General features: G+C 42.2%; 2 protein-coding genes across 2 annotated transcripts; both read left to right on the forward strand.

Moving 5' to 3' along the window:
* Positions 1-961: 961 nt before the first annotated feature.
* LOC139924135 (uncharacterized) lies at positions 962-10,530 on the forward strand. The gene is made up of 5 exons (XM_071915085.2): positions 962-1,705; positions 5,158-5,923; positions 6,395-6,654; positions 9,993-10,172; positions 10,321-10,530. Exons 1-5 carry the CDS (start codon positions 962-964, stop codon positions 10,528-10,530), a joined length of 2,160 nt encoding a protein of 719 aa, XP_071771186.2.
* A 4,560-nt stretch (positions 10,531-15,090) lies between these two features.
* Positions 15,091-24,724, forward strand: LOC139924128 (C-type lectin domain family 6 member A-like). Its single transcript, XM_071915071.2, has 6 exons — positions 15,091-15,154; positions 15,272-15,361; positions 17,450-17,614; positions 20,416-20,567; positions 22,869-22,993; positions 24,574-24,724. The coding sequence occupies exons 1-6, from the start codon at positions 15,091-15,093 to the stop codon at positions 24,722-24,724; spliced, it is 747 nt and encodes a 248-aa protein (XP_071771172.2).
* Positions 24,725-25,204: the final 480 nt, after the last annotated feature.

Below are 25,204 nucleotides of genomic sequence, written 5' to 3' on the forward strand. Positions count from 1 at the left end.
CACCATTAGTAAATGATTACCAGACACATTAGTTAACTGTTAATTAAGGGTTAGTTAATGCTTATTAAGCATTAACTAACTAATGTACCCTTATTGTAAAGTGTTATCCTATCTATCTATGTGATAACCCAGATTCCCTCACTCTCTCTTCTTCACCTCTTACTCCTTTATTTCCTCTTTCATGGCACAACTTGGCCACTGAGCAGCTCTGCCTGACAGTAATTTTGCTCAACCTGACCTGTTGTTATTGTTGTGTATTTGTCATTGTGACTGGTTGTAAAGTTAGATTGATTCAGGCTTGAGGAAATCACATTGGAACTACAACGTTTATGTACTCTGTCAGTGTAATTGATGCAGTTTTGAAGAAGCACACTCAAACTTTTTTCCATATCGTCACAGTTCTCGGTGACTTACTTGGCTGATATCTTCAGCTATGTATAACTTGTTTTCTCCTCTTCTTCCTGTAGGCAAGAGCACCCTGGGATTTAATGGATGGTTAGAAGCCCAAGTTAAAGGGATTAGCTTGGCTGTCGAACACAGGAGATCCTTGGAGCCAAGAAGGATCACCTGGCTGGCGCTGGTCCGACGCCGCGTCCCCAAAACAGCGGAAGGCCCTGCCGGGACACGCCAGCCAACCTCTCGCGGCTCGTCAGCCTAACATGGGGCCAAAAAACCTTGCTTGACACCACAGAGTCGGCTTGAAGATGAGCAGCTAACGGGTTTGGCAGCGACGGCCGCGTGTTTATGTGTTTTCCCGCCTTGGAGTTTTAACTAATTGCCCTCTTAAAGGAATTTAGTGCGTCTGAGAGGAGATCTCATCGGGGATCTTATTGTTGACATGCTTCGCACCGACAGCTTCCAATCCATCGCAAATGACCTCCACTCATGGTGTACGTCACACCAAAACTAGAGCCTGGGAGGACCGTCACTTGACAAGGCATAAACTGGACTCTAAGCAAGTATGGCCAGAGACGCCGGTCCTCTGAGCCTGACCCCCCTGTCTGCAGGGCAGCAGCGAGGGGGCGGAGCCCTGCTGGGGTTCGTCTTCCCATCGTTCCCCCTGTGTTCCCTCCTCTTCTACTCCCTCATATCCTGCACATCAGCAGCAGGCAATCTGCCCGGCATAGAATATGACTATGGCATCAGCCCCAAGTTCGTTTGCACCCCAATTCCACCGGAGGCAGACCCCAGCTGCTATTCCCCACCCAATGTGCCCCACGGACCCAGCAGTAACGGCCACAGTAACGGCCACAGTAACGGCCATAACGGCAGCAGCCGGCGAGGCATGATGTCCGACGAAGCCAAAACCACCATCTTGCACCTCCGCGAGAGCCTTGTGAGGCAGAAGGAGACCATCCTGGACCAGAGGGAGACGATCCGGGAGCTGACCGCCAAGCTCACCTTGTGCGAGGGTTTCGGCGGTCACCATAGCATCGGTCACCACGACAACCACCACGACAGCCACCACGACAGCCACCACGACGACCACCACGGGCACCGCGGCCCCGCCGGCCACCACCCGCCGTCGTCGACGCACCACGGGCCTTCGTCGTACCACGACAGCGATCACCACTACTCGCACAACGGCCACAGGCCGGACCCGCACCACAGGAAGGGCGTGTCCTACAGCAAGCACAGCTCCTTCTCCCCGGAGCAGACCGGGAAAACCCTGCAGACGCTGAAGGAGAGGCTGGAGAACCTGCAGGTGAGTTCAAAAAAAAGTACCATAGTGCAGTTTTCATAGTTTTCAACTCCACAGCAGAGTTACAGATAGAGGCTGGAGAACCTGCAGGTGAGCAGAACGAAGTATCGGAATTAATTAAGTGCAGTAAACTATAATAAAGTCTTAATTTGACTTGGTACCATTGGTGCAGGTAACGCTGAAGCAGAAACATATTGACAACTTCCTGTACACACTGACACACATGGTAGGGGAGAGTGGGGTGCTTTTTGTGCTACTATGGGAAAATATTTATTTCAATGAATAATTCCCCCGGTGGTTCTACTGCAATTGTCCAATAAAGCAGAAATGCCCCAAAAAATTATATAAAAAATGTTTTATTGCTATGGTTGTTGGGCATTCATGGAAGTTAAAACTTTCTGTAACTAATACGGTTTTTGAAGTACAAACCATCAAAAAATTTAGTCTGACCCAAGGGCTACTGGAACATTTTACCCCACAAACAACATTTTGACAAACCTGTGTCACACAGCAATTCAAGCCCACAGTCATTTATGAATTCATATTGTACTTTATGAATCCTTAAACTAATATATAATAAAGCCTCAAATGCATCTACTTCCATTTAGATACAAGAACCATGACATTTTTACCATGATGAAGTGAGTGAGCTTTTTTACTTTTTATCACTTTCTTCATGTATTTTCCTTCATCACAGATTCAGAGAAATGAATTATTCTTCCTAAATCTGCGATCACATGATTAAATTTGTTTATGGTTGCCTAGATACAAGGGGCGGCTCATCTTGCCCCGTTCTCCCCTACAAGGACAACAGGACAACTCTTATATTCTCTTAGTATTGAGCATATTCTATGTACTCTTAATCATTACATCGTCACTGCTGGGTGAAAACTTCAAGAACTAAGAACTTGTTTTTTGCATATTTGAGTTTATCCAAAGGCGTTTGAAAGGGTTTTATAAGCCCAAGGAGGGTAAAATTATCTCAACCCATAGAGGAACATGTTATCCTTCAATTGAAGTGAAAACATGAAAATCACCAGAATTGGAGTCACAAGGTTTTCACATGACAGCAGCAATATTCTAGTATTCTATAATCATTCTATAAATACAATACACTTCCCTCAAAAAGGTACCTCAAAATTGCACTTTTCATTCTGACAGTGTAGAGTTACAAGTGATGTTTCTGCCCTTTCTAATGTTTAGTAATCAAAACTGTTCATGTGTCCCTCAGGAACTGTTTCCTCTTGGTGTGAATTAAATTTGCACTCTAATAACTTCAAGAGCTTTTCAAAAAAGATGTTATTTATATAAAAACATGATGGAGCAAGCGAGGCACAGCACTCTCATTTAAAAAAATATTCATGTGGTATAATAATTAAAGCCCGATGTTTCAGGTGACAAAGGCTAAACATTTGGTAAGAGCTTCTGGAGGAGGACGTGCGTTTTCTGCACCACGCAAACATGTTAAAATGCTTAGTCATGCGTCTGTCGTCTGACCAAAAGGCTGCCCAGGCTAAAAGCAGGTGGAAGCCTATCAAAGGTTTGACTTAAACGGGGTCGTTTCTTGCGTCATTTAGGGTCACGAGCTCAGGCACCGCATCAGCTACCCATGATGCCCTCGCCCACCCACGCAAACACACACACACACACACACACATCAAAAGTTGTAAGAAGTTTCAACATGCTAACCCATAGTATACTGTATACTTTGTTGATTATGTTGCCATATTACAGGCCAATGTTATGTTTTTAATAAATATGTACTGTATTAGATGGAAATGCTTTATTCTGCTTTAATAAAATAGATGAAGATGAATGAATGCAAAAAGCAGATTTTGATATTTCTCTTTAGAAGTTCAGTTTTCCCGTAATAAAAACACACACAGAGACATTTTAAATGTATTTGATTACACTAATTCAAATGTTGAAGGTGATACATCACATGCATACTCTCTTTCTTTCTCTCTCTCTCTCTCACACACACATAAACAACCACCCTACCCCCAGCCACCCTCACAGACTCATTAATACACACACACACACACACACACACACACACACACACAAGGCTAATATCACGGCTGTTTGCCTGTTGTCCTGGAGCCATGGCAGCTAATGTTCTTTCTGAGTTGTTCCGGCTCTCGCTGTCTCTCCTGCTGCCAGTAGATATCAGTGGCCAAGCCCCGAGCCCGAACGGGAAGCTGCTCTAAGTTGATTAGCCCTGACCCCTGACCCCTGACCCCAAACAACCCCTGTATCCAACCATCACATGGAGGGAGATGATAGCATAGGATGGAGGATGGAGGAGGTGGAGGAGGAGGAGGAGGAAAGCCCAAGCTGTGAGAGCTACGTTGTGGAATATTTGATCACGGGATCAGGGTGTTGTTATTTATGGATTTAATGTTCATTCGACCTGGTTAATCCTGTGGAGATCAAGGATCTCTTTCCCCAAGAGGAAACCAGGCCAAGACAGCAGCAGCACATTCAGCTACAGGCAGAATAATAATGAGAGAAAGGGAAGAAGGAGGAGACATTGTTGTATTAAAAACCAAATAAGGCCCAAAAAGTCTTTATTTTACATTGACAATCTGAAAAGCTACACCTGTCCGATGTGTTTCAGCTTGAATGAGCCTTCTTCAGGGTTTGGTCAATTTTAACTTTTAACTCAGTTTAATTGCGCTCCCAAATCTTTTCTAATTTGTAGACATTGTATGTTTTAAATATTTTAAATTAGCATTTCCTAAACTATGGATCAGGACTTAAAATGAGCTATACACCTGGTTCAGGTGGGTCAAGACAGTAATAAATATGTTTTCATGATGCCATTTCTCCACCCAATGCCCTGTGAAAGCCTCAGTTTCAGCGCAGGTGGTTTCTCAGGCTCCGCTCAGGGAAAGTGTTGCCAAAATCCCCTTCGATCTCCCTGGAAGGTGTGAGACAAAACAAGAAGCGGAGCCGGGATTTACCTCCGTCACTCCCTCCTCTAACAGGATGTCTACGCCACAAGCCCCTGGCCGCACGCCGCAGGGCGCTGGCCACCCTCACCTCCAATTAGCTTCATCCTCCCTGACGAGGCTATTAATCCTGCCGTGTGCTGGCAGGGAACAAAGCCGGATTTGCCGGTGAGGAAGATGAGGATGAGGAAAGGAGAGGAAGGAGGGTGGCAGGAAGGGAGGGGCCGCCGCCCATCTCCATCCACTGCAACTCACTCTACTTAACATGGAATAATGTGTCTGCAGCCATAACTGAACTGCACCGTACATTTATTCCTCCATTCATTCACTCCATTATTATGGGATTCTTTATGGGATTCTTTTATGGTAAAAGATCATAATAAACCTATAGCAAACTGTTTTTTTACTGTTTAGTAGCACTTTTCTAAATGGTACCAAATAAAGACAAATGATACAAATGATAAAATAATAGGAAATAAACGTGTGTGTGTGTGTCTCCAGGCCAGGAACTCCTCCAGCTCCTACTCCAGCTCCCTGAGGGATCTCCTCCAGAGGAAGATCAACGCTCTGGAGGAGCAGCTGCACAACCACGACCGAGGTCACCATGACTACGGTCACCACGACGACCACAACGATCACCACGACGATCACCACGATGATCACCATGATGACCACCGCGGCAACGGCCACCATGACGATCACCACGACGACCACCGCGGCAACGGCCACCATGACGATCATCACGACGACCACCATGGTACTGGTCACCATGACGACCGCCACGACGACCACCATGACGACCACCACGATGACCACCACGACAGCAATCACAATAACCACTACAACAGCCGAAACAACCATCGCAGAGGTCACAATAATCACTATTACGACCATCACTACGATCACCACTACGACAGGCATCACGGCCGGAGTTACGGTCACTATGGCAACCATCACAGCAACCGCCACGACGATCACCACGACGATCACCACGACGACCACCACGGCCCTGGCCACCACGACGATCACCGCGGCGGCGGTCACCACGACGATCGTCACGACAACAGCCACCACGGCCCCGGCCACCACGATGACCACCATGACGATCACCACGACGATCACCACGACGACCGCCACGACGACCGCCACGGCAACGGTCACCACGGCAATGATCATCACCCGCCGCGGCTGCCTATCAGCAGCAAACAGACAACTGCGCGAGGCTCCGGCCACAGCAAGCTGGACACAGTGCTCACACACCTGCACCACAGGAACACTGACCCTGGTACACACACACACACACACACACACACACACAGTTCATCTCCTGTCCCAACAAAAGCATCATTGATAGAGAAGTGGATGGAATATCAGATAGATTAGCTAGCATTTTCTGCTTGTTGAGAAAGTAATGGTCTGACTTGCACATAATTTGGAAGTCAATGAGATGCGTTACTGATTAAATTTACATTTACATTTCAATTACATTTGTGTGAATTTATGTAATGACATTTATGTCTGGATCTTTTCTTGAAATCAAAATCCTAGTCATGACCTTTGAACTTTAAAACACACAAAAAGAAATCACACACACACACAGAAACATTGTAATTTCTCTGCACTTTTAATCCGCCCCTTGTTTTTTAGCAGACCTGCACAATCAGCATTTACCCTTTCCCCCTCCTCTGCTGAATCATTTGTATTTGTACTGTACAAATGAATAAACTCTGAACTCATATCTCAGCAGGAAACAACAAGAAGCCAAAGAGTCCCGAAGCTTTCCAGATCGACTTCCCCATGAGGACCAACTACATGTACGCCAAGATGAAGCAGCCGGTCGTGAACGAGGTCTTTGCCCTGACCATCTGCCTGTGGCTGAAGGGAGGTTCGGGTCCCGGCCTCGGCACCCCCTTCTCCTACTCTGTCCCGGGACAGGCGAACGAACTGGTGCTCATCGAATGGGGCAACAACCCCATGGAGCTGCTGATCAACGACAAGGTAAAAACAACGGAGTATAATAATGTACGGAGATTGGAGATTAGAGACTAGAAAGCTCCTACAGAAAAATATAGAACTCACTATGTGGAGCCAGCTCATTAAACAGTAACTAAACCCCAAACCCAAATCTGTGGTGAGGCTTAACACCTAATGGTGAAAGGTAGGGTACTGAACTGGCCATCTGCTATTGGCTGGTCTTTGGTGCCAGGTGACATCACCACCTGTTATACTTCTTGTAATTCTGTGATATAAAGTCAGAATTGGTAGAAAAAAAGTCAGAATTCTGAGAAATAAAGTAAATTGCGAGAAAAAAAACTCAATCATTGTGGCGGGAATGGGCTTCCATATAATACAGTGATTCTTTGTAAGTAATCCACATATTTATAATAAAACCCAGCAAACATTTTGACGTTGAATAGATAGAAGAGCCTGCACCAACGGTGAAAAACCGCATTGTTTTGTGAAATGACCTAAATATCTTTCTGATATCAAATCAGATTCCAAAGTTGTTTTCGTAATACCATATTGTTGAAATCTTGACGTTGCAAATCGCTGTTCGTCAAATGCTTGCGGGATCCTCAGTTCTACAAGGTTCTTATGGACGAATTCATACCGGCAATCTTCCAGTCACAAACTTCCTTCTGTAACCGTTAAGCCTCTGTCCTCAGCTAACATTGTAGTTCTCAGACATCCATGGCCCAGAGTGTTTCTATCTAGCAGCAGTAAGGTGTGATAGTCACAGCTCAGACTCTCAGTCGCTTTTTGTCAAGCTGTTGGTTATTGTTCAGTTCTGGCTTCATTGTTGTAGCATCAATATATTCTCACCGTTGTCTCATATATCCTGCTTAAAGCTGCACTAGGCAAGATTTTTATATAACACCTGAACTATCTTGAATGTCCTCAGAAAAGGAGTTTTATCTCTATTTGACAATTTGTTCTACATGCAGTAGCTTCCTAGTTGCTTTCTAACAACATATTTATTTTTTTTCCACCTCTGAGCTGCTTTTAATGTGCAATTTATCTAACTGCATAATTTTATCTAACCTGCACAATTCCTAAAATATTGTTTAATTTGGTTTTGTTGACTGCATCAGCTCAGCTTCACATCACATCACAACATGACTTAGGGCCTTTCTTTGTGTGTGTGTGTGTGTGTGTGTGTGTGTGTGTGTGTGTGTCCACAGTACCTTGAGTAAATTAGAGCAAATTTAGCCGACTAATTACTTTATTTGATTTTATCTTGATGGATAGTTTTCCAATAACTGAAGAGTTATTTTCCAAAAAAGCTGAATATATTTCATCTTTATCTGTTGATCATTCAATATCTCTAAATATAGCTAATCTATTCTGTAAATGTGTTATCACTTTGTCAACCAAGGATTTCAGTTACCCACTATCATTAAAAAGTACCATCATTTGTTGAACTATCACTCATTTTGTAAGACTAGGTTTGACTTTATTAAAATATTGGATATCTCATTTTGACTGAAACTTTATGATTTAAGGAGACGTTACTTCGCACACAAGTTCTTGACAATGTAATTAATCAATTATTCTATTAATCTATCAGTTAACAATGATCTCTCATTCTCTGAAATACTGGTAGAAATTCCCTAAACGAAAGATCGACGTTCAGCTTTTTCTCCTGCCTTTACCCACACGGTACGGTACAGTACTGTGCGCAGTGAGATGAACAAACAAATTAACCAAGCAATTAATCAGATTATCTTAATTGATTGGCTTAATTGTGTAAGTCACATTGCCAGGAGGGATAAACTGTCACGTCTGTTTTCTTTGAGTCACCTAGTTGGCAATCATCAAATTGATCGATGACACAGTTAAACAATCTTCATAATGGAGTTCACTCTCAGGACTGGATTCATGTCTTGGGGCTCATGATGAAGAAGAAAGTAGAGATTCTAATTTTTTTTACTAATCTACTTTCCCTGCAGCAGTGAGCAAAGCTGTTTAAAGCTATCATCCTATAGAGACTTGTCACAGAAAGCTGTCACCAGTGGTCGCAAGGCCACGCCGTGACGCTGGGGAAAGAAGAGACTGAAGCGTTATCGCCTCTTCCTCCCTGACAAAAACAAAGAAACGGCGGTTGGCTGTTCATATTATACTGTAAAAGGATCAGGGAGGAAGAGTCTATAACCTTTTACTTTTGTTGTCACTCCTCCAACCTGGTGACGTGTCCCAAGTAGGCTAACTGCAGGTCAAGCCTCAATTATCCCATTATCCAATCACAGGCTCATTCTCTTAACTGATGCATATAGCGTTAGCCTGTTACTAATCTCAACATCAATAATTCCAAAGTGAAATATCCACTATTTGAAAACACTGGCACTGACTCTAATATAACAAAAGCTAGCATGAAAGCAAAATGCATTATTTCTAGTTAAAGCAGAGACTTCTAATTTTCTTGTTAAAGCATCCTAAGACGTTTGCTCTCACAATAGAGGCTTTGGAGTGTCACAAAAAATCCTAGCAACCATGTCTGAGGATATCATGGAGGTTGAGTGGAGAATTAGCTGTGCATGGATAACTGTGCAAGATAAAGAGAGACACCTTTTAAAACAGATTGTGGTGAAGGTGTGAATCCAATCAGTAATGTTTTCAGTAAAAGTGAATAGTGTGATAAGATGGATTTGTTTCCAAATGTAGGTTACTGTGACACAGTAAACTGTCTTGTCTTTAGCCCTAGTCTCTACTCCAAAACACTCTGAGTTGTAGCTTGAGAAGAGTCAGCTCAGTTAACCTGAACAAACTGTTAGCTAGCTAACTAGCCAGCAGGCTCATTTAGAAACGCAACAAATGTTAAGATACGACTACTAGCCACTTCTAACGCTAGCTTCTACAAGATACGTTAGCTAGTGCATAAATCAGATGTGTTAACAACAAGACAGTGATGGTTAGCTGACCAGATACTATGTTAGCTAGCTAACAAGCTGATATTATCTAAACACAAAATTGCTCAGATGTATCAGTTATGAAATGATCAGTTTCCAGTCAAGAACAGCACAGCTATGATTCATGTCTATTGAATTCTGTTGATATGGCCAAGTCGGACATTTAGAAACGCAGTCAGCTGTTCACAGCCATTGTTGAGCAAGACCTCCAATATGGCCGCCAGAGGGTTGCATCACCTGAAAGCCCTCTGTAGCTGTGTTTTTGAGGCTAAAATCAGCTGTTTTTAAAGTTTTCACTGATGGATTTCGGTTCAGCTAGATATCCAAAATAGATAGCGGAACCAAACCCTTCATTTGCTCAAACTGATTTCATTATCCTAATCTTTCATGTCTGTCTGTCTCTGTCTGTCCCTCTATCTGCGTGTCAAGGCGGTGACGTTGCCCATGACCCTGACAGATGGGAAGTGGCACCATGTGTGTGTGACGTGGTCGACGCGCGACGGCCTCTGGGAGGCCTACCAGGACGGGGTGAAGAAGGGCTCCGGACAAAACCTGTCTGCCTGGCATCCCATCAAGCCAGGCGGGATCTTCATCATGGGACAGGAGCAGGTAGGAGCTGTGTTTTTGTCCCTTACATAATTCCTCTACGAATAAATTAAACAAAGAAACAGATACAATTTACAGCCTGTCCAACTTTTTAGATTCGATCCATATTACAATTTAAATCTTGACCCTAACGCTCCTCCCCGCTCCTTAGGACACGCTGGGAGGCCGTTTCGACGCCACTCAGTCCTTCATGGGAGAGATGGCGGATCTCCAGTTCTGGTCCAGAGTACTGACGCCCAACGAGATCTACAGCCAGACGAGCTGCAGCGGCCACCTCGCCGGAGACATCATGTCCTGGTCAGAGGACACGGTGGAGCTCCACGGCGGGCTCGCCAAGTACCCCTTCGACCCCTGCCACTAAAGGACTGCAACCGGACTCCCAACACCCGCTGCTATATGGACCACAGTTCCCGTCTTTGCCTCTCTAATCGATTACACCCCCATGTCAAAATTGATGGAGAGCGGAAAATGATGGGGGAATACTTTATTTCATTGCTAGTGCTGGTTGTTCGTCATACTGGTCTACGGTTTTGAGAGACCCTCAGCAAGAAGGTCAGCGCTCGGCAACAACAACGGACAGGAAGAGCAAGGAGCCATTTTGCTTTCGACATTTTGTTTTTGCCATTCCTTTACTGTCTTCTCTGCCTTCTCCCCCCTCACCCTCATCGCTCTACCTTGGAGGGCTCTTAAGAGCGCTTGGCTTTGGATTTACCGGCTGTGTGGTCATGACCGTCGCCGCTCTGAGGGATCCAACCCACATAATAGGATTCCCTTCCCTCAAAATGGGTCCAGCGGGTGATCTCTGGCATTAGTGAGGCGGTACCAGCTTGTTTTGCTTGGTATTTGAGCAACACAAACATTACGGGAGGTGAAAGAGTGGCTAAAAGGCACAAGATAGCTTACTCTGATGCAAACCAAGCTAGCGTAGACGTTACGGACTAGTGTGCGGACTAGCAAAACTCACCTGAGACGTGAATGGCAAGAGTTCAAGCACATTGCTTGATGGACACTTGAATGTCTCCTTATTTGTGTATGGAGATTAAAGATTGTTGTTGTTGTTGTAGGACTTTTTCACAAGGCCTGTAAGCTTTGGCACAGAGTCAGTCAACCTTTTCAACTCTACCTTGCACATTGAGATTTCAGCAGCCTGTTTTGTACTAGCATATCATACCAAAAAGTTCTACACCGGGCGTTTTGTAGGAAGCAAACAGAGGAGTTTGCTTCTGTGTTGTTGAGAAACTTTACTTTCATAACAAAATACATGGCATTTTGTCATACTCTATGCAGGATTGAGGATGGGGTTTTAATTTTTTCGTCTGTCAATCTGTTTGTCGATCTGCTTTCTCCTTTCAAAAGGCAAACAGCCGTTACGTAAGATCAGCACAGTGTCAGACATGGGCCACGAGCCAGCTGACCGCATAAATACAGGTTAACCGCCCCTCAACGTGTTGCCGCGGTAATGCTGATGTCTCCTCGGCAACCGGTGGCTTACGGCGGGATTTACCTGTCGAGAACTGATCTGATCCTGCCTATTTCTGTGCCGACCGGCCACACCACATGGCAGTGACAGACACACACACACACACACACACACACACGTATTCGCACATGCTCAGAGGAGATGAGGAGGTGAAAAGAGTAATGCTGGTGGTCTTTGTTGACATCATGCTAACTGTATGTAGCTGCACTTTCAAGTTTTTATAACAAAAGAGGTTCCTTTTCTTTTTGTACATGTAAAACTATGACTATATCAGATAACCTATTTTTAATTGAAAGGCACAGATTTATTACGGTACGTCTTACATTGTAAATAAGTAAACGAGTTGAAAATGTGCGATGAATCCCCTGCAGAGCTCTTCCTCCTCCCAGTCTTTACCCCTTGTTTGTTTGTAAAGCACATTGGGAGTAAATTGTTGTAATATTTGTTTACCGTGTTCCTGTTCCCCTGAGTTAAACTCGGACTCCGTCTTCCTGCTTTGAACTCTCTCTACTGATAGTAAAAAAAAGGGGTATCTGTTGTTGCCATGGTGATAGAATAGCTCTCTCGGCCGGACACGCCCCCCGGCCGCGCAAACCAGACCGCATCTTTTCGACAGCATCGCGCTACGACTGTAAATATCTTTGAGTAGTGGTTTGTTTTCGTATCCTGACTGTAATGCCAAGACGAGCAGCACTTTGAAACCATGCTCCTGTTCTCCTCTCATGATAGTGGGCCAAATGTGCGTGACTTCTCACAAACATTTTTTTTCTTATTTTTCTTCTTCTGTCTTTGTTACATAGACACCGGCTGCACATGCTACTACAATGGAACTGAGTAGTTTGTAAGCTGAACGTTGGCCATGGTGGCAAATACGTAAGACATGTAAAAAATCATAAACACAACTTCACAATATACATCGTTAACATAAAAGACTTCGCTTATTCTCGCCTTTGGTGTAAATCTGAAACTTTATATAAACAGAAGTTCAATAGGTCATTTTCTTTATATTTTTGTTTGTTTATTCTTGTGTCTTGGGCTGTAAATATATGTAAGTTATGTGTGTGTTACAGTGTGTTTGGTCAACAGTCCCTCCCCTGTGTGTAAGCCAAAACTATAAACTCAATCGTAAAACTTGAAAGAGGAAGAAAATGCACTATAAAAGCTGTTACATATTTGTATATAAGTCAAGATTTTCAATAAAAGTATTGCATATTTTATGAATTCAAACTGGACTGCAAATTCATTCCTTTGCACACCGTATGATGTGCAACAACCGCACACAATGTAATAAGTTATGAATGGTTTGATTTTTAAATGCAGTGATATGCAGTTATACTCTAGAGGGCGCTCTTTACTGTGATGAAGGGTCAGCAGCACTCAAGTCACACAAGTCACAGTAAAGATCTTCCTCACCAACGGATGTGTACTGACTGACTGAATTGTTCTTTTCAAAGTAATATACATAACAGGTTTTATTCTGGAGAATGTACATGCAAAACAGCAAGAAAGATCAATAACTAGTTCTCTGATTGGTTTGCAACTAATATAACTCATTATTGGAATTATCAGCATGGCTGGAATGTATCTTGACCCATTCTATTATCATTAATAATAGTTTTAGACTGATATATCGGGCCAACTTTTATTAAAAGTTGGATATTAGCCAGTGTGTATCCACCTCAAAAATTATGGATATGATGCAGTTTGTTTGATTAAATATCTACTGTACTGTATAATTGATCAGTGTTGTGTTGATCAATTATACAGTACAGTATAATTGATCAGTGTTGTGTTGATCAATTATACTGTACTGTATAATTGATCAACACAACACTGATTGTCTATGGAAAGCCCTTAACCTGAATTGATGTCATGTGACATTTTGATCAGATTCCACACAATTATCCTGGCTTTAAGTGGAGAGTTTTAGTGTCCCATGATGGTCTGAATTCATGTAATTTTGGGCAATGAAAATCGTCAAATTTAAAGATATTGAACGATAGCATAAAGTATTTCTCCTTCAATCCAAAAATATCAGTATTGGAATATCGGTCGAACTCGAATTAATAGTAACTTATCTGTATTAGACGTGTGACTATTTTATCCCTTGTAGATCTGAATCTGTACCAAGTATAATAATATTCATACATATATACAATAAACATATAAGTACATATAAGTACATACTGTACATGCTCATAGACACAAAAATCCATATTCACAAGTGTGAGCAGACAACCATTCATTCACATACACACAAAGACAGATTAATACACATGCAGACAAGCACACAAAGAAGCGAGTGCACACCCACACACACCAAGAAACACACAAAACACACACACACACACACACACACACACACACACACACACACACACACACACTGTGCACACTCACCAGCAGCAGCAGCAGCAGACAGAGCAGCTTACACAAGCCTTATTAGTGTTCAGAGCGTGAAAATTGGTGTTGGATATGATTATGGATTATTAGGCCGGTGTCTGTTTTCATAGGATGCTGGCTGGCGAGGAGTCAGAGGTGAAAGCAGAGGTAAACACATCAAAACAACCCCCTCCTGTTTGTTATGTAAGTCGGTGAGGGGCTTAGAGGCAGGAGGTTAATATTGTGGTTTATTTTAGCTGCTTATAGTCTTCAGGTGTCCGAGCAACACAAGACCAAGACACGTGCAGAAACACGTTGACGTATCCAGTCGGTGGCGTAGTCAAGGCTGTGAAAATATATTAACAGTATGCCCACTAACTAACTGCTGCTGATAATGACAGGATGGCCTGGTTACAGTATATTTACCTGTACATTTTAGGTATTTAGCTGTAAATCCTACTTTAGTGTTACACTACCAGTCAAAAGTCTGGACACACCTGATTGAATGTATGTTTTTCATTCTCTTAAAGCCATTCTGATCTAAAGGCTTCTGCTTAAATGCTTGAAATTTTGTTTCTTAGACAAATATAAATAGTGAAGTTGATCCTATGTATGAATTTCTCTCCAAAGCCTTTGCCTTTGCATCAAGGCAAAGGGCGGCTACTTTAAAGAATCTAAAATATAAGATAGTTTTGATTTGTTTAACTCTTTTTTTGGTCGCTGCATAATTCAATTTGTGTTATTTCATAGTTTTGATGTCTTTACTGTTATTCTAAAATGTGGAAAATAGTAAAAAATAAAGACAAATGTGGTGTGTCCAAACTTTTGACTGCTAGTGTAGATACTCTCATCTCAGTGCGATTTCTACTGGTTATCAGACACAGGCCTACTTTGCATACGGCTGCAGAGGAGCCATAATTTCAATATTCATGTGAGATATAACTCGGTCTAACCAGAGGCAAACCGGACAGTTCTCTTGTGTTTGTTGAGGGACACTTTAGGAATTTAAATACGCTCTTTGTGCCTCCTCAGGCATTTTCAGTCCTGTTTGATGAAAACATGGCCGTGAATAATGGATCAGCTATTCTGGAATCTAAGCAACAGCAAACATCCACAGAGAAAGGTAATTCTTCTTCACAGTACATGGAGGAATAACACTGCTACAGCTATAGGTGTCACTTTTAATTTTTAATTTGTAGTAGAGTGATAAGGTGTTACAGCGTGCTCCTCTGTCCCTCAGACTGGTGCTCTCACTACCGGCAGCTGGCTCATTACCTCGGCCTGCTCTGCTTTCTGCTGACCATCGCCTCTCTGTTCCAGACTCTCTGCTGTGAGTAGCCTGCTTCATGTCGGCTTGGCCGTTTCTCAGCAGGTTGTACAAACATTTCTCAGAGGCAGAGCTGCTCTGGAGGCAGAAATAATCCTGTTGGTTGAGCTAAACCTCACAGGGATTTAGCAACTTTTCAGACCACTCAGGTGACTTTATTTCTTAAAAGCAAGTAACGACACTTCCAAAACTGAGTAACGTTAGACTGAATCCCAAAAAAGGCAAAGGGTAAGAGAGGAGGTAGCTAATATTTTGAAGTCTAGCGCTCTTACTACTAAGTGAAAAAAGTTATCTGGGTTAGCTACTTAGCCTAGCTTACCTTCCAAGTTCAAACGGGTTCAAACTTGTCATACTAGCCTATAGCTATCTACTGTAGGTAAGCTAGTTAGCTAACTGCTGACCTTCCAGCATCATAAATGCCAAGGTCATCATGAATGGATGTGAAAAAACTAGTTATTTTGCGTATATTTATTTTTATTTTGCCTATATTTTGACCAGAGTTCCTTTTTGCCATTCAAGTTAGCCAGTTAGCTAACTTGCGCTCTGAAAAACTGTGGTTCTTTGGCTCCGCCCACTGAGGTTTAACTCAACCAATGAGTTAATTAAGTATGGAAAATATGCATTACATTGTTAGGCCGTACAAAAGAGTAGTGGCTCTTGTCACTGAGGCAAAATGAGTGGATAAATGAGTGCAGAATATGAAAATATACCCACACTATGAAATATGCTGTATGACATTGGTAGCAAAACATTCCAACAATACCTATATGTATGCAACATTATGTAAATAGGTGAAACCATTATAAAATATGAATATAAATGCTGTGTATGCAACAATGAGAGGGATAAAGGAATTTAAAGAAAGCAGATAAGTGAATTTACAGCAATATATATCATAATATCATATTCACACTAACAAGTCTACAGAAGGCCATAAACACACTACATATGTACAGAAAGTGTCCTGGCTTGCATTCGTGCATTGCAAAAAAAAAACCAATACACCTTATCAATAAATATGTAAATGAGATGGACTGCACTGTTGCAGCCAGTAAAAAGTGAGACTCCTACAATCAATGTACTATACTTAATATTTGATGGGGTTTTTTCTGAAATTCATCAGTCAATACTTCAAAAATACAGGTGATTCTATCCTTAAAATCATAACTAGGCTATTTCGCAAGCAAAGAGCTTAAGACTATCCATGTTTTTGGGAATCTAAAGAGAAGGCCAACAATCTGTCACTTGAAGGTGTTAAATACAAAGGAACTATTATTATTCCTCGCATAATTTTGAAAAATTGACAATGGTTTGTACAGAAAGCGGGTCTTGGAAACATTGTGGAGGGATATTTTGAAAGCTGAGATATTTAAATGCTGAAATTCAAAACGGCCGTCGACAGAGGGTGGCTTTTGCCTTTCTAATGCTAAATAATAAACCATAACATACTGCTGTCATGTTGTCAGACTGCTGGCGTCGGTTTGTTGAAAATCTCATTCTGGATTGAATGTGTTCATTTGAAGGTTTAGAAATCTCTCTCTGTTTCTTATTGAAGCCTTCTCTGAATGGTCTCATCTCTTTTTTTTTTTACCTCTATCTCTCTGCTTTGTTTTCTCCCCCCACACATCCCTTATTATCCTGTATCCATGGTAACGGGTGTTGGGACAACGTGTGTGTGTGTGTGTGTGTGTGTGTGTGTGTGTGTGTGTGTGTGTCTGTCTGTCTCTGTGTGTGACTGACTTTGTGTTTGTGTGAATGTGTGTGTGTGTGTGTGCATATATGCTTTTCTGTCTCTCTGGCTGTTGGTGTGTGTGTGTGTATGCGTGAGTGTGCAACTGAGCATATGCTTTTCTGTCTTTCTGCCTGTCTGTCTTACTGTGTTTGTGTGTGTGTGTGTGTGTGTGTGTGTGTGCGTGTGTGTGTGTGTCTGTCGGTCTGTCTGTCTGTCTATCTGTGTGACTGACTTTGTGTTTGTGTGTTATGTGTGTGTGTGCATATATGCTTTTCTGTCTTTCTGCCTGTCTGTCTTACCGTGATTGTGTGTGTGTGTGTGTGTGTGTGTGTGTGTGTGTGTGTGTGTGTGTGCCACAGTGGCACAGATCACCCTGGTCTTCCGCTCACAGTCGACGCTGCAGGAAGCCAGACTGAAGGACCTGACACACAAACTGGACAAGCTGAACCAGTCCCACCGCCTCCTGTTCTCCCAGTATCCAGCCCTCAACCAGTACTGCCCACTCACCAACACCACCACCAATGGTGAGTGTGTGTGTGCGTGTGTGTGTGTGTGTGTGTGTGTGTGTGTGTGTGTGTGTGTGTGTGTGTGTGTGTGTGTGTGTGCAGAGTCACAGGAGAAGCCCACAGAAACCATGATATTATTCCAAGTGTGTGTGTTTTTTGTCTGCTTGTGTGTAACTGAATAATAGCTTTAACAAACCAATAGTATTGATTAGTGTTAGAGAGATATTGGGCCGATATTAGCCTTTTATTAAATATCAGATATCAGCCAGTTAGTGTCGTCCACAGCTACAGAAAAACAGCAAATTCTATTTTCTTAACTCATTTTGTTTTCATTTCAATAATGTTTTTTGTAAATTAATTATTTATTCTTCAAAGGCCTAATGAAAATATTTCAGACAGAAACACTGAATCCTAGTAATTTTTCGGCATGAAACTGGTCAAATTGAAAGATACAGAATAGCGAGTGTCAGTGAATTCATCTCTAAAAATATTGGTATCAGTATTGGCACTATTGGTTGAACCCTCACCCTATAAGTGTGTGTGTGGCCATGCATAATGCCTGTAATGAGCCTCTATTGATTTCTGAAATATAGTGAAGTCAAGTCGAGTTTACTTGTATGTCCCGTAATCAATCACAGTTACAGTCTCAAAGGGCTTCATAACACTCTTATTATGAAACAAGACATGAAAAATGAAATGATAAATGAAAACAAAAACAACACCGCCAACCTTAGACCCTCAATGAGAACAAGGAATAAAATGTCTTAGCGTATTATTGATGAGCATTTAACAAACCTACCAAGCAGGTAACATGTTCAACTGCTGCAAAAAGAACATTTATCTGCAGTATATACTGTATGTAGACAGCACTATCTTGTGGCTGTATTGTAGTAACTGCTACTGGGATGTTCAGTGTGATGATACCAGAGGCGGGGACTCGAGTCACATGACTTGGACTCGAGTCACATGACTTGGACTCGAGTCACAATTGTATTTGCTTGAGACTTGACTTGACTTGGGTTCTGGTGACTTGGGACTCGACTCTGACTTGTACTTTGATGACTTGAAAAGATTTCTAAAGTCTTGACTTGAGATCTTGTGTTTGTGTAAATGACTTAGATTGAAAGTGATGAGATTTGTTCCAGCAGACGACTGAATTTAAATTCTGTTTTCTGAATTTGTATGGAATGATTGAATTTATTGAAGTTGAAACTGATTATAGAAATCAAACTCATGATGCTCTTACCAAGTTTTTATCCTATTAAAACCATATTGCATTGAAAAGTCCTAGATATTTAGTTTTCTTTAAGATATTAAATTGATACTGGACTCTTGATTTGTTCTGACTTGACTTGCTGTTCTACATTTAGACTTGAGACTTGACATTAATGACTTGGACTTGACTTGGACTTGACTTGGTAATCTACATTTAGACTTGAGACTGACTTGGGACTGTGCCAATGCTTTCTGCCCTCAATACAATCAGAATACACAGTATATTACAGTATGCGGCGGCCATCTTTACTGTAGCAGCCAAGTGACCGTTCACCCTGTTGATTTGAATGAGAATGCCAGTTATATCCATTTAAACTGTGTGGTTCACATTGTCACTCTTGAGCTGTTTGTAGTCTATGTGCTTTTTGCAAATCACTATGCAAATTAGACCGGACCGGGGTCAAACGGTATTTTGCAAATAGTTCTTGGTGTTTGATTTAATCTGCTTGGAGCACCAGGTGGGTGGAGTTTACCTGGGAAGTTGTCAGTCACAGAAAATATTAAACTAATGCTCAAACTGTTTCCTGTGGTTGTACTGTATTGCCTGAGCACTACCCATCTTCTTTCTTTCTTTCTTTCTTTTTTCTTTCTTTCTTTCTTTCTCTTTCTCTGTCTAGTTTGTAAATGTTTTGTTTTGCTTTGTTTTGCCTTATTTGCTTAGCTTTTGTTGTTGTTGTTGTTGTTGTTCTTTATGTGTTTGTTTGTTTGTTTGGTGGTTTCTGTATTTTACCATTTGGGGGGCTTTGGCTTTGACTTGAAGGTTGAATGTATGAGACTGGCTGCATGTCTTTCTCTCTTTCTTTCTTTCTTTCTTTCTTTCTTTCTTTCTTTCTTTCTTTCCTTTGCAAATGAAAAGAAAACGTGTGACTTGTGTGTGCAGAAGATGTGAAGAAGAAAATTCTCGTTGATAGCACAAAAAGTCCTGAACCTGTTTCCATGGTGATTCTCGAGGTGTTTCTTGGTCCTAAGCCAGGCGGGTGACAGGCCATCAAGCCACTAGCAGTTCAGCAGAAACACATCAGCCGTGTCTCCTGCTGCTGATGGAATGATTCACTTAACTTAAATGTTTATTCTAACAACATGACACCGATAAAAAGCCCCGACATTTCAGCAAGATGTTTTCATGAGGGATTTCACCAGGGGCAAAAGGTCTCAAGTCAGCCATTATTCACAGTCCTGCAGAGCTTTGTTCCTGAATGCATCATTTACACACAGAGAACACTAACCAGTCCATTATAAGAGGATGCTTCTCAGTAATAGCTCTACTAATCTGACTCTAAGCACTAGAAAGGCCGACGAGTCATCGACTGAAGAGCAGAAATGTAATTATAACCACTATTTTGTCCCATGAACTCTAACAGCACTGGTCTGTACAGAAAGTGAGTCTATTGTCACCATTTCAACTTTAAAATTCAAACACAGCTGAGTTTTGACCTCGGTTTGACCTTTCTGGTGTGAAAACATCATCTGGCACTCGAAGCGGATTAAAACAGACTCTGAGGACGATTTATTGAGTCTGTCTTCCTCGGTGTTTTTGGGTCCAGAGCGCGAGTGCCGGCCGTGCCTCGCCAGCTGGACGGCCCGGGGCGAGAGCTGCTACCTGTTCAGCCGGGACCGGGCCGACTGGATCGGCAGCCAGTACCGCTGCATGGCAGCAGGGGGCGCACTGGTGACGGTCAACACTGAGGAGGAGCAGGTACACACAGCTCTCTCTCTCTCTCTCTATCTCTCACTCTCTCTATCTCTCTCTCTCTATCTCTCTCTCTCTCTCTCTATCTCTCTCTCTCTCTCTCTCTCTCTCTATCTCTCTCTCTCTTTCTCTCTCTCTCACTCTCTCTCTCTCTCTCTCTCTCTCTCTTTTCCTCTCTCTTTCTTTCTCTCGCTCTCTCTCTCTCTCTCTTTCCCTCTCTCTCTTTCTTTCTCTCGTTCTCTCTCTTTCTCTCTCTCCCTCCTCTCTCTCTCTTTCCCTCTCTCTCTTTCTTTCCCTTGTTCTCTCTCTTTCTCTTTCTCTCTCTCCCTCCTCTCTCTCTTTCCCTCTCTCTCTCTTTCTTTCTCTCGCTTTCTCTCTCTCTCTTTCCCTCTCTCTCTCTTTCTTCCTCTCGTTCTCTCTCTTTCTCTCTCTCCCTCCTCTCTCTCTCTTTCTCTCTCTCTCTTTCTCTTTCTCTCTCTCTTTCCCTCTCTCTCTCTCTTTCTCTTTCTCTCTCTCTCCCTCTCTCTCTGTCTCTCTTTCTCTCTCTCACTCTCTCTCTCTCTCTTTCCCTCTCTCTTTCTTTCTCTCGCTCTCTCTCTCTCTCTCTTTCCCTCTCTCTCTTTCTTTCTCTCGTTCTCTCTCTTTCTCTCTCCCTCCTCTCTCTCTCTTTCCCTCTCTCTTTCTCTCTCTCCCTCCTCTCTCTCTCTCTTTCTCTCTCTCTCTTTCTCTTTCTCTCTCCCTCTCTTTCCCTCTCTCTTTCTCTTTCTCTCTCTCTCACAGACTTTTTCTTTCAGGAGAATGTAACTTGTTTCAGGACATTTTCTTGGTAAAAGTGAAATTGTCTCGGAGAAAATTTCTTGTTTCAAGACTTTCTTCATTGTTTTATGATGATTTCTTTTCCTCTTTGAAAGCCTTATGCCCTTGGGGTTTTTTTTTTAAAACACTCTTGCTGATACAGCTAGCTCTATTTGTGTTTGAGTTACATGGAAATTCATTGATGATATACGTACATCTTTGCAGTTGTAAACATTTGAGATGCTCTCCGATGAAATATCAGCTGCTTGGTCACACGTTTGTGCACGCACACACACACATACACACACACACACACACACACACATCTAAGAATAGATTTAAGAGCTGGATGAAACATGGAGACGTCTGCAGGAACGGTCTCTGCCTCAGGTCATCTCAGGCTGGATTTACACTTTATTTTCCTCCTACTGTACATGTGACTCAGTCTGGATCACTTTTTTTTTGTTCCAAACCATTTGAAAAAAACGTGACACATACTCAAATCACAAATTACATTACTTTATGAATGTAATTTAAGTCCTTGCTGGACAAAATAATGTCATTTTTATGGACTGTATCCTTTACATTTTAGAGATACTGAATGATTAACTTTGTGGTAATGATGTCTAGCATTTTGGAATTAACTCTTCAATTCCACATGAATAAATTAATCCCAGGACCCAAATAAAGAAATTTCAGCTTTCCCAAAAATGTCATTAAAACATACTTCTGTTAAATAAATAAAGATCATTAGAGGATCACAGGAATATTTTTACATCTACAGTATTGTCCTGTGTCTCTATTGGTTGTCTCTTGTCATGTTGATGCTGTTGCATTCTGGGTAAGGTGCTTAGCTAAATGGCTGAAATGTACACATGTAAATAACAAGGTCTTTACTGTCACATCCATGTCTTTTTATTTAGGCCGTCTTTTTTTTAGCCCTGTCAGATTTCAAGCTAGATTTGACACCACAAAGTTGGAATTTAAAACCAATGAAAAACGTCTAAATGTTCAAAAAATCTAATTTAATTTGCTAACAACATGCACTGCAGAATGATTGGGTGAAATGTAAACTAGACGTAGACAGAGGCAAACAGGCTGTAACTCTAAATCAGTGATTCTCAACCTTTTTCATATCAAGGACCCTAATTTAGTCCACATTAGAGCCACAGACCCCCATTTGATGAGATTTTGTCTCTCGGACCCAAATCTGAGAATATTTTTATTGTTAGATATCATTTTGTCCAGAATCCCATGACTGTCTGTATTGTAGGTAGAGAGATAACAGAGAAACTATGATCAAAACAGTCATTCTTCTACATTCTCTAATTGTGTTAACTTCTTGTAAATGATATAATGCTGAAGTTTAACAATTCATCAGTCTGCTGCGGACCCCCTGGAACCCCCTCATGGACCCCCTGGTGGTCCCCGGACCCCACGTTGAGAACCACTGCTCTAAACCACAGCAGTATCCTCCTTCAGTGTGATCTGTGTCTGCTGTGTCCTCCTCAGGTCTTCCTGTGGAACCAGGCCAAGGCTCTGAGCCACGGAGACTCCTACTGGGTCGGCCTGAGGAGCAGCGGTGCTGAGGGGGGCTGGCAGTGGAGCGACGGAGCCCCGCTGGACCAGGGGCCACAGTAAGACATGATAATAATAATAATAATAATAAACTTTATTTGTATAGCACCTTTCATACAAGAAATGCAGCTCAAAGTGCTTTACAACAGAGAAATTACATGCACCGAGTGCTTCACGTAAAACTTGATAATGATAGTGAGAATAAGATAAAGAGGAGAATAGAATACATAAAATGCATCTTCACATGAAAATAGACATAGAATGAGCATAACATAAGATGGAAAATAAAACCCACTGAATAACAATAGTAAAAATATGAGGAATGCATAACATAAGATGGAAAATAAAATCCACTGTAAAATAATAATAAAAATAAAGTAAAAGTACATAGGATGCATAAAATCAAGTAAAATACAGATTTTAAAAGAAGTGCAGCAGTGCACAAGTGCGAAGCAAAGTGAGAAAAAAAAAAAAAAAGAGTTTAAGGCCTGTATCGGGAAAGTCATAGCTAGTTAAAGGCTACAGTGAAGAGATAAGTTTTTAGCTTTCTTTTAAAATGATGAGGGTGAAACAGGGAAACAGGGAAACCGGGAAACCGGGGCAGTCGAGGTGACAAACCAGACCTCCATCTGTACTCCTGTAGGCCTGTAGGAGCTGGATTACATCTGCTGTTAGGACACAGGAAGATACAAGATGCATATGGACCCTGGGTGAAGTCATTGTTTTGTGGGGGAAAAACTATAAGAGAGGCAGACATGTAAATTAAATCTGCAACTGATGTTTCACCTACTGCTTTACTCATGGCACAGATATAATAATAAACTTGAAAATAAATAAATCAAAAAGCAGAGTTTACAGAGCGCTTTCAAGGAAGGCACAGAAACAAGAATAGTAAAATATATAAAGATTAGATAAAAAATAAAAATAAGAAGCGCAAGCAAAAGAAAACACATTAAAAGAAGAATGAATAAATATGTCAAATAAAATCAGATCAAAGAAAGAGGAAACAACATGAGATATAAAACGGTCAGGATCAAAAACAATTGCGTTAAAGCAAGTGTTTACAGTAAAAGTGTGTTTTAAGAAGAGGTGAGGTCCGTCAGTCTGGGAGCCCGGATGGTAAAAACACAGTCGCAGTCCAGTTTCCAACACCGGAAACTTGTTTCAGAAACATATTGTCCCGGGACAGAACCTCACCTGAACATCTGCCAGGTGTGTTTCATTTAGGGAAAACCCCTTCGTGATGATGACTGGTGATTTGAGGACTGAAGGTCACCACCAGTGGGCAGTCGTAGATATTATTCATCTCAAGTTCACTTTAGGTTTTATTTTTCCTAAATTTAGGGAAATTGGCTGAGAATGTTGCAACAAACATCTCAGACTGATTCCTTAGGTAAGAAAAACTACGAAGCAGTTTGCCACAGCACATTTTATACACTAAATGTGAAAAAATAAACGCTAGATTAATTGAAAATGAAATAATCGTTAGTTGCAGCCCTACCTGCAATGTTTACATTAATGGGAGGGAGAGGGAGAGCGCTGCTGCTGTAAATGTATTATGTGTTTTTATATGTGGACTCCAGGAAGACTGGTTGTTGCCTTGGTAACAGTGAGTCAGTGTTTTCCTTCATCTGTCCAGGTTTTGGGAGAGTGAGCCAGATAAAGGAGACAGCAGGGAGCTTTGTGCCCGAATTTCTCCAGGAGAAAGCTACAGAACGGGCTGGGTCAACTCCAGATGCTCCAACAACCTGAGGAGGATCTGTGAGAGGAGACAAGCAAGTCTGCAGTGAGGAGGAGGAGGAGGAGGAGGAGGGGAGGGGAGAGGAGGAGAGGAGAGGAGGAGAGAGGAGGGGAGAGGAGGGGAGGGGAGAGGAGGAGAGGAGAGGAGAGGAGAGGAGGGGAGAGGAGAGGAGAGGAGGAGAGGAGAGGAGAGGAGGGGAGAGGAGAGGAGAGGAGAGGAGAGGAGAGGAGAGGAAGAAAGGAGAGGAGAGGAGGAGGAAAGGAGAGGAAAGGAAACAAAATGCAATAAGATCAGAGGAGAGAGGAGCGGAGTGAAGGAAAGGAGCAGAGGAGAGGAAAGAAAACAAGATCAGAGGAGAAAGGAGAGGGGAGAAGAAAGGAAAGGAAACAAAACAAAGGAAACAAAACAAGGTCAGAGGAGACAAGAGCAGAGTAAAGGAGAGGAGAAAGGAGAGGAGAGAAGAGAGGAGAGGAGAGGAGGAGAGAGGAGAGGAGGGGAGAGGAGAGGAGAGGAGGAGGAAAGGAAAGGA

Source organism: Centroberyx gerrardi, chromosome 19 (genome assembly GCF_048128805.1).
Source record: "Centroberyx gerrardi isolate f3 chromosome 19, fCenGer3.hap1.cur.20231027, whole genome shotgun sequence".
NCBI lineage: Eukaryota > Metazoa > Chordata > Actinopteri > Beryciformes > Berycidae > Centroberyx > Centroberyx gerrardi.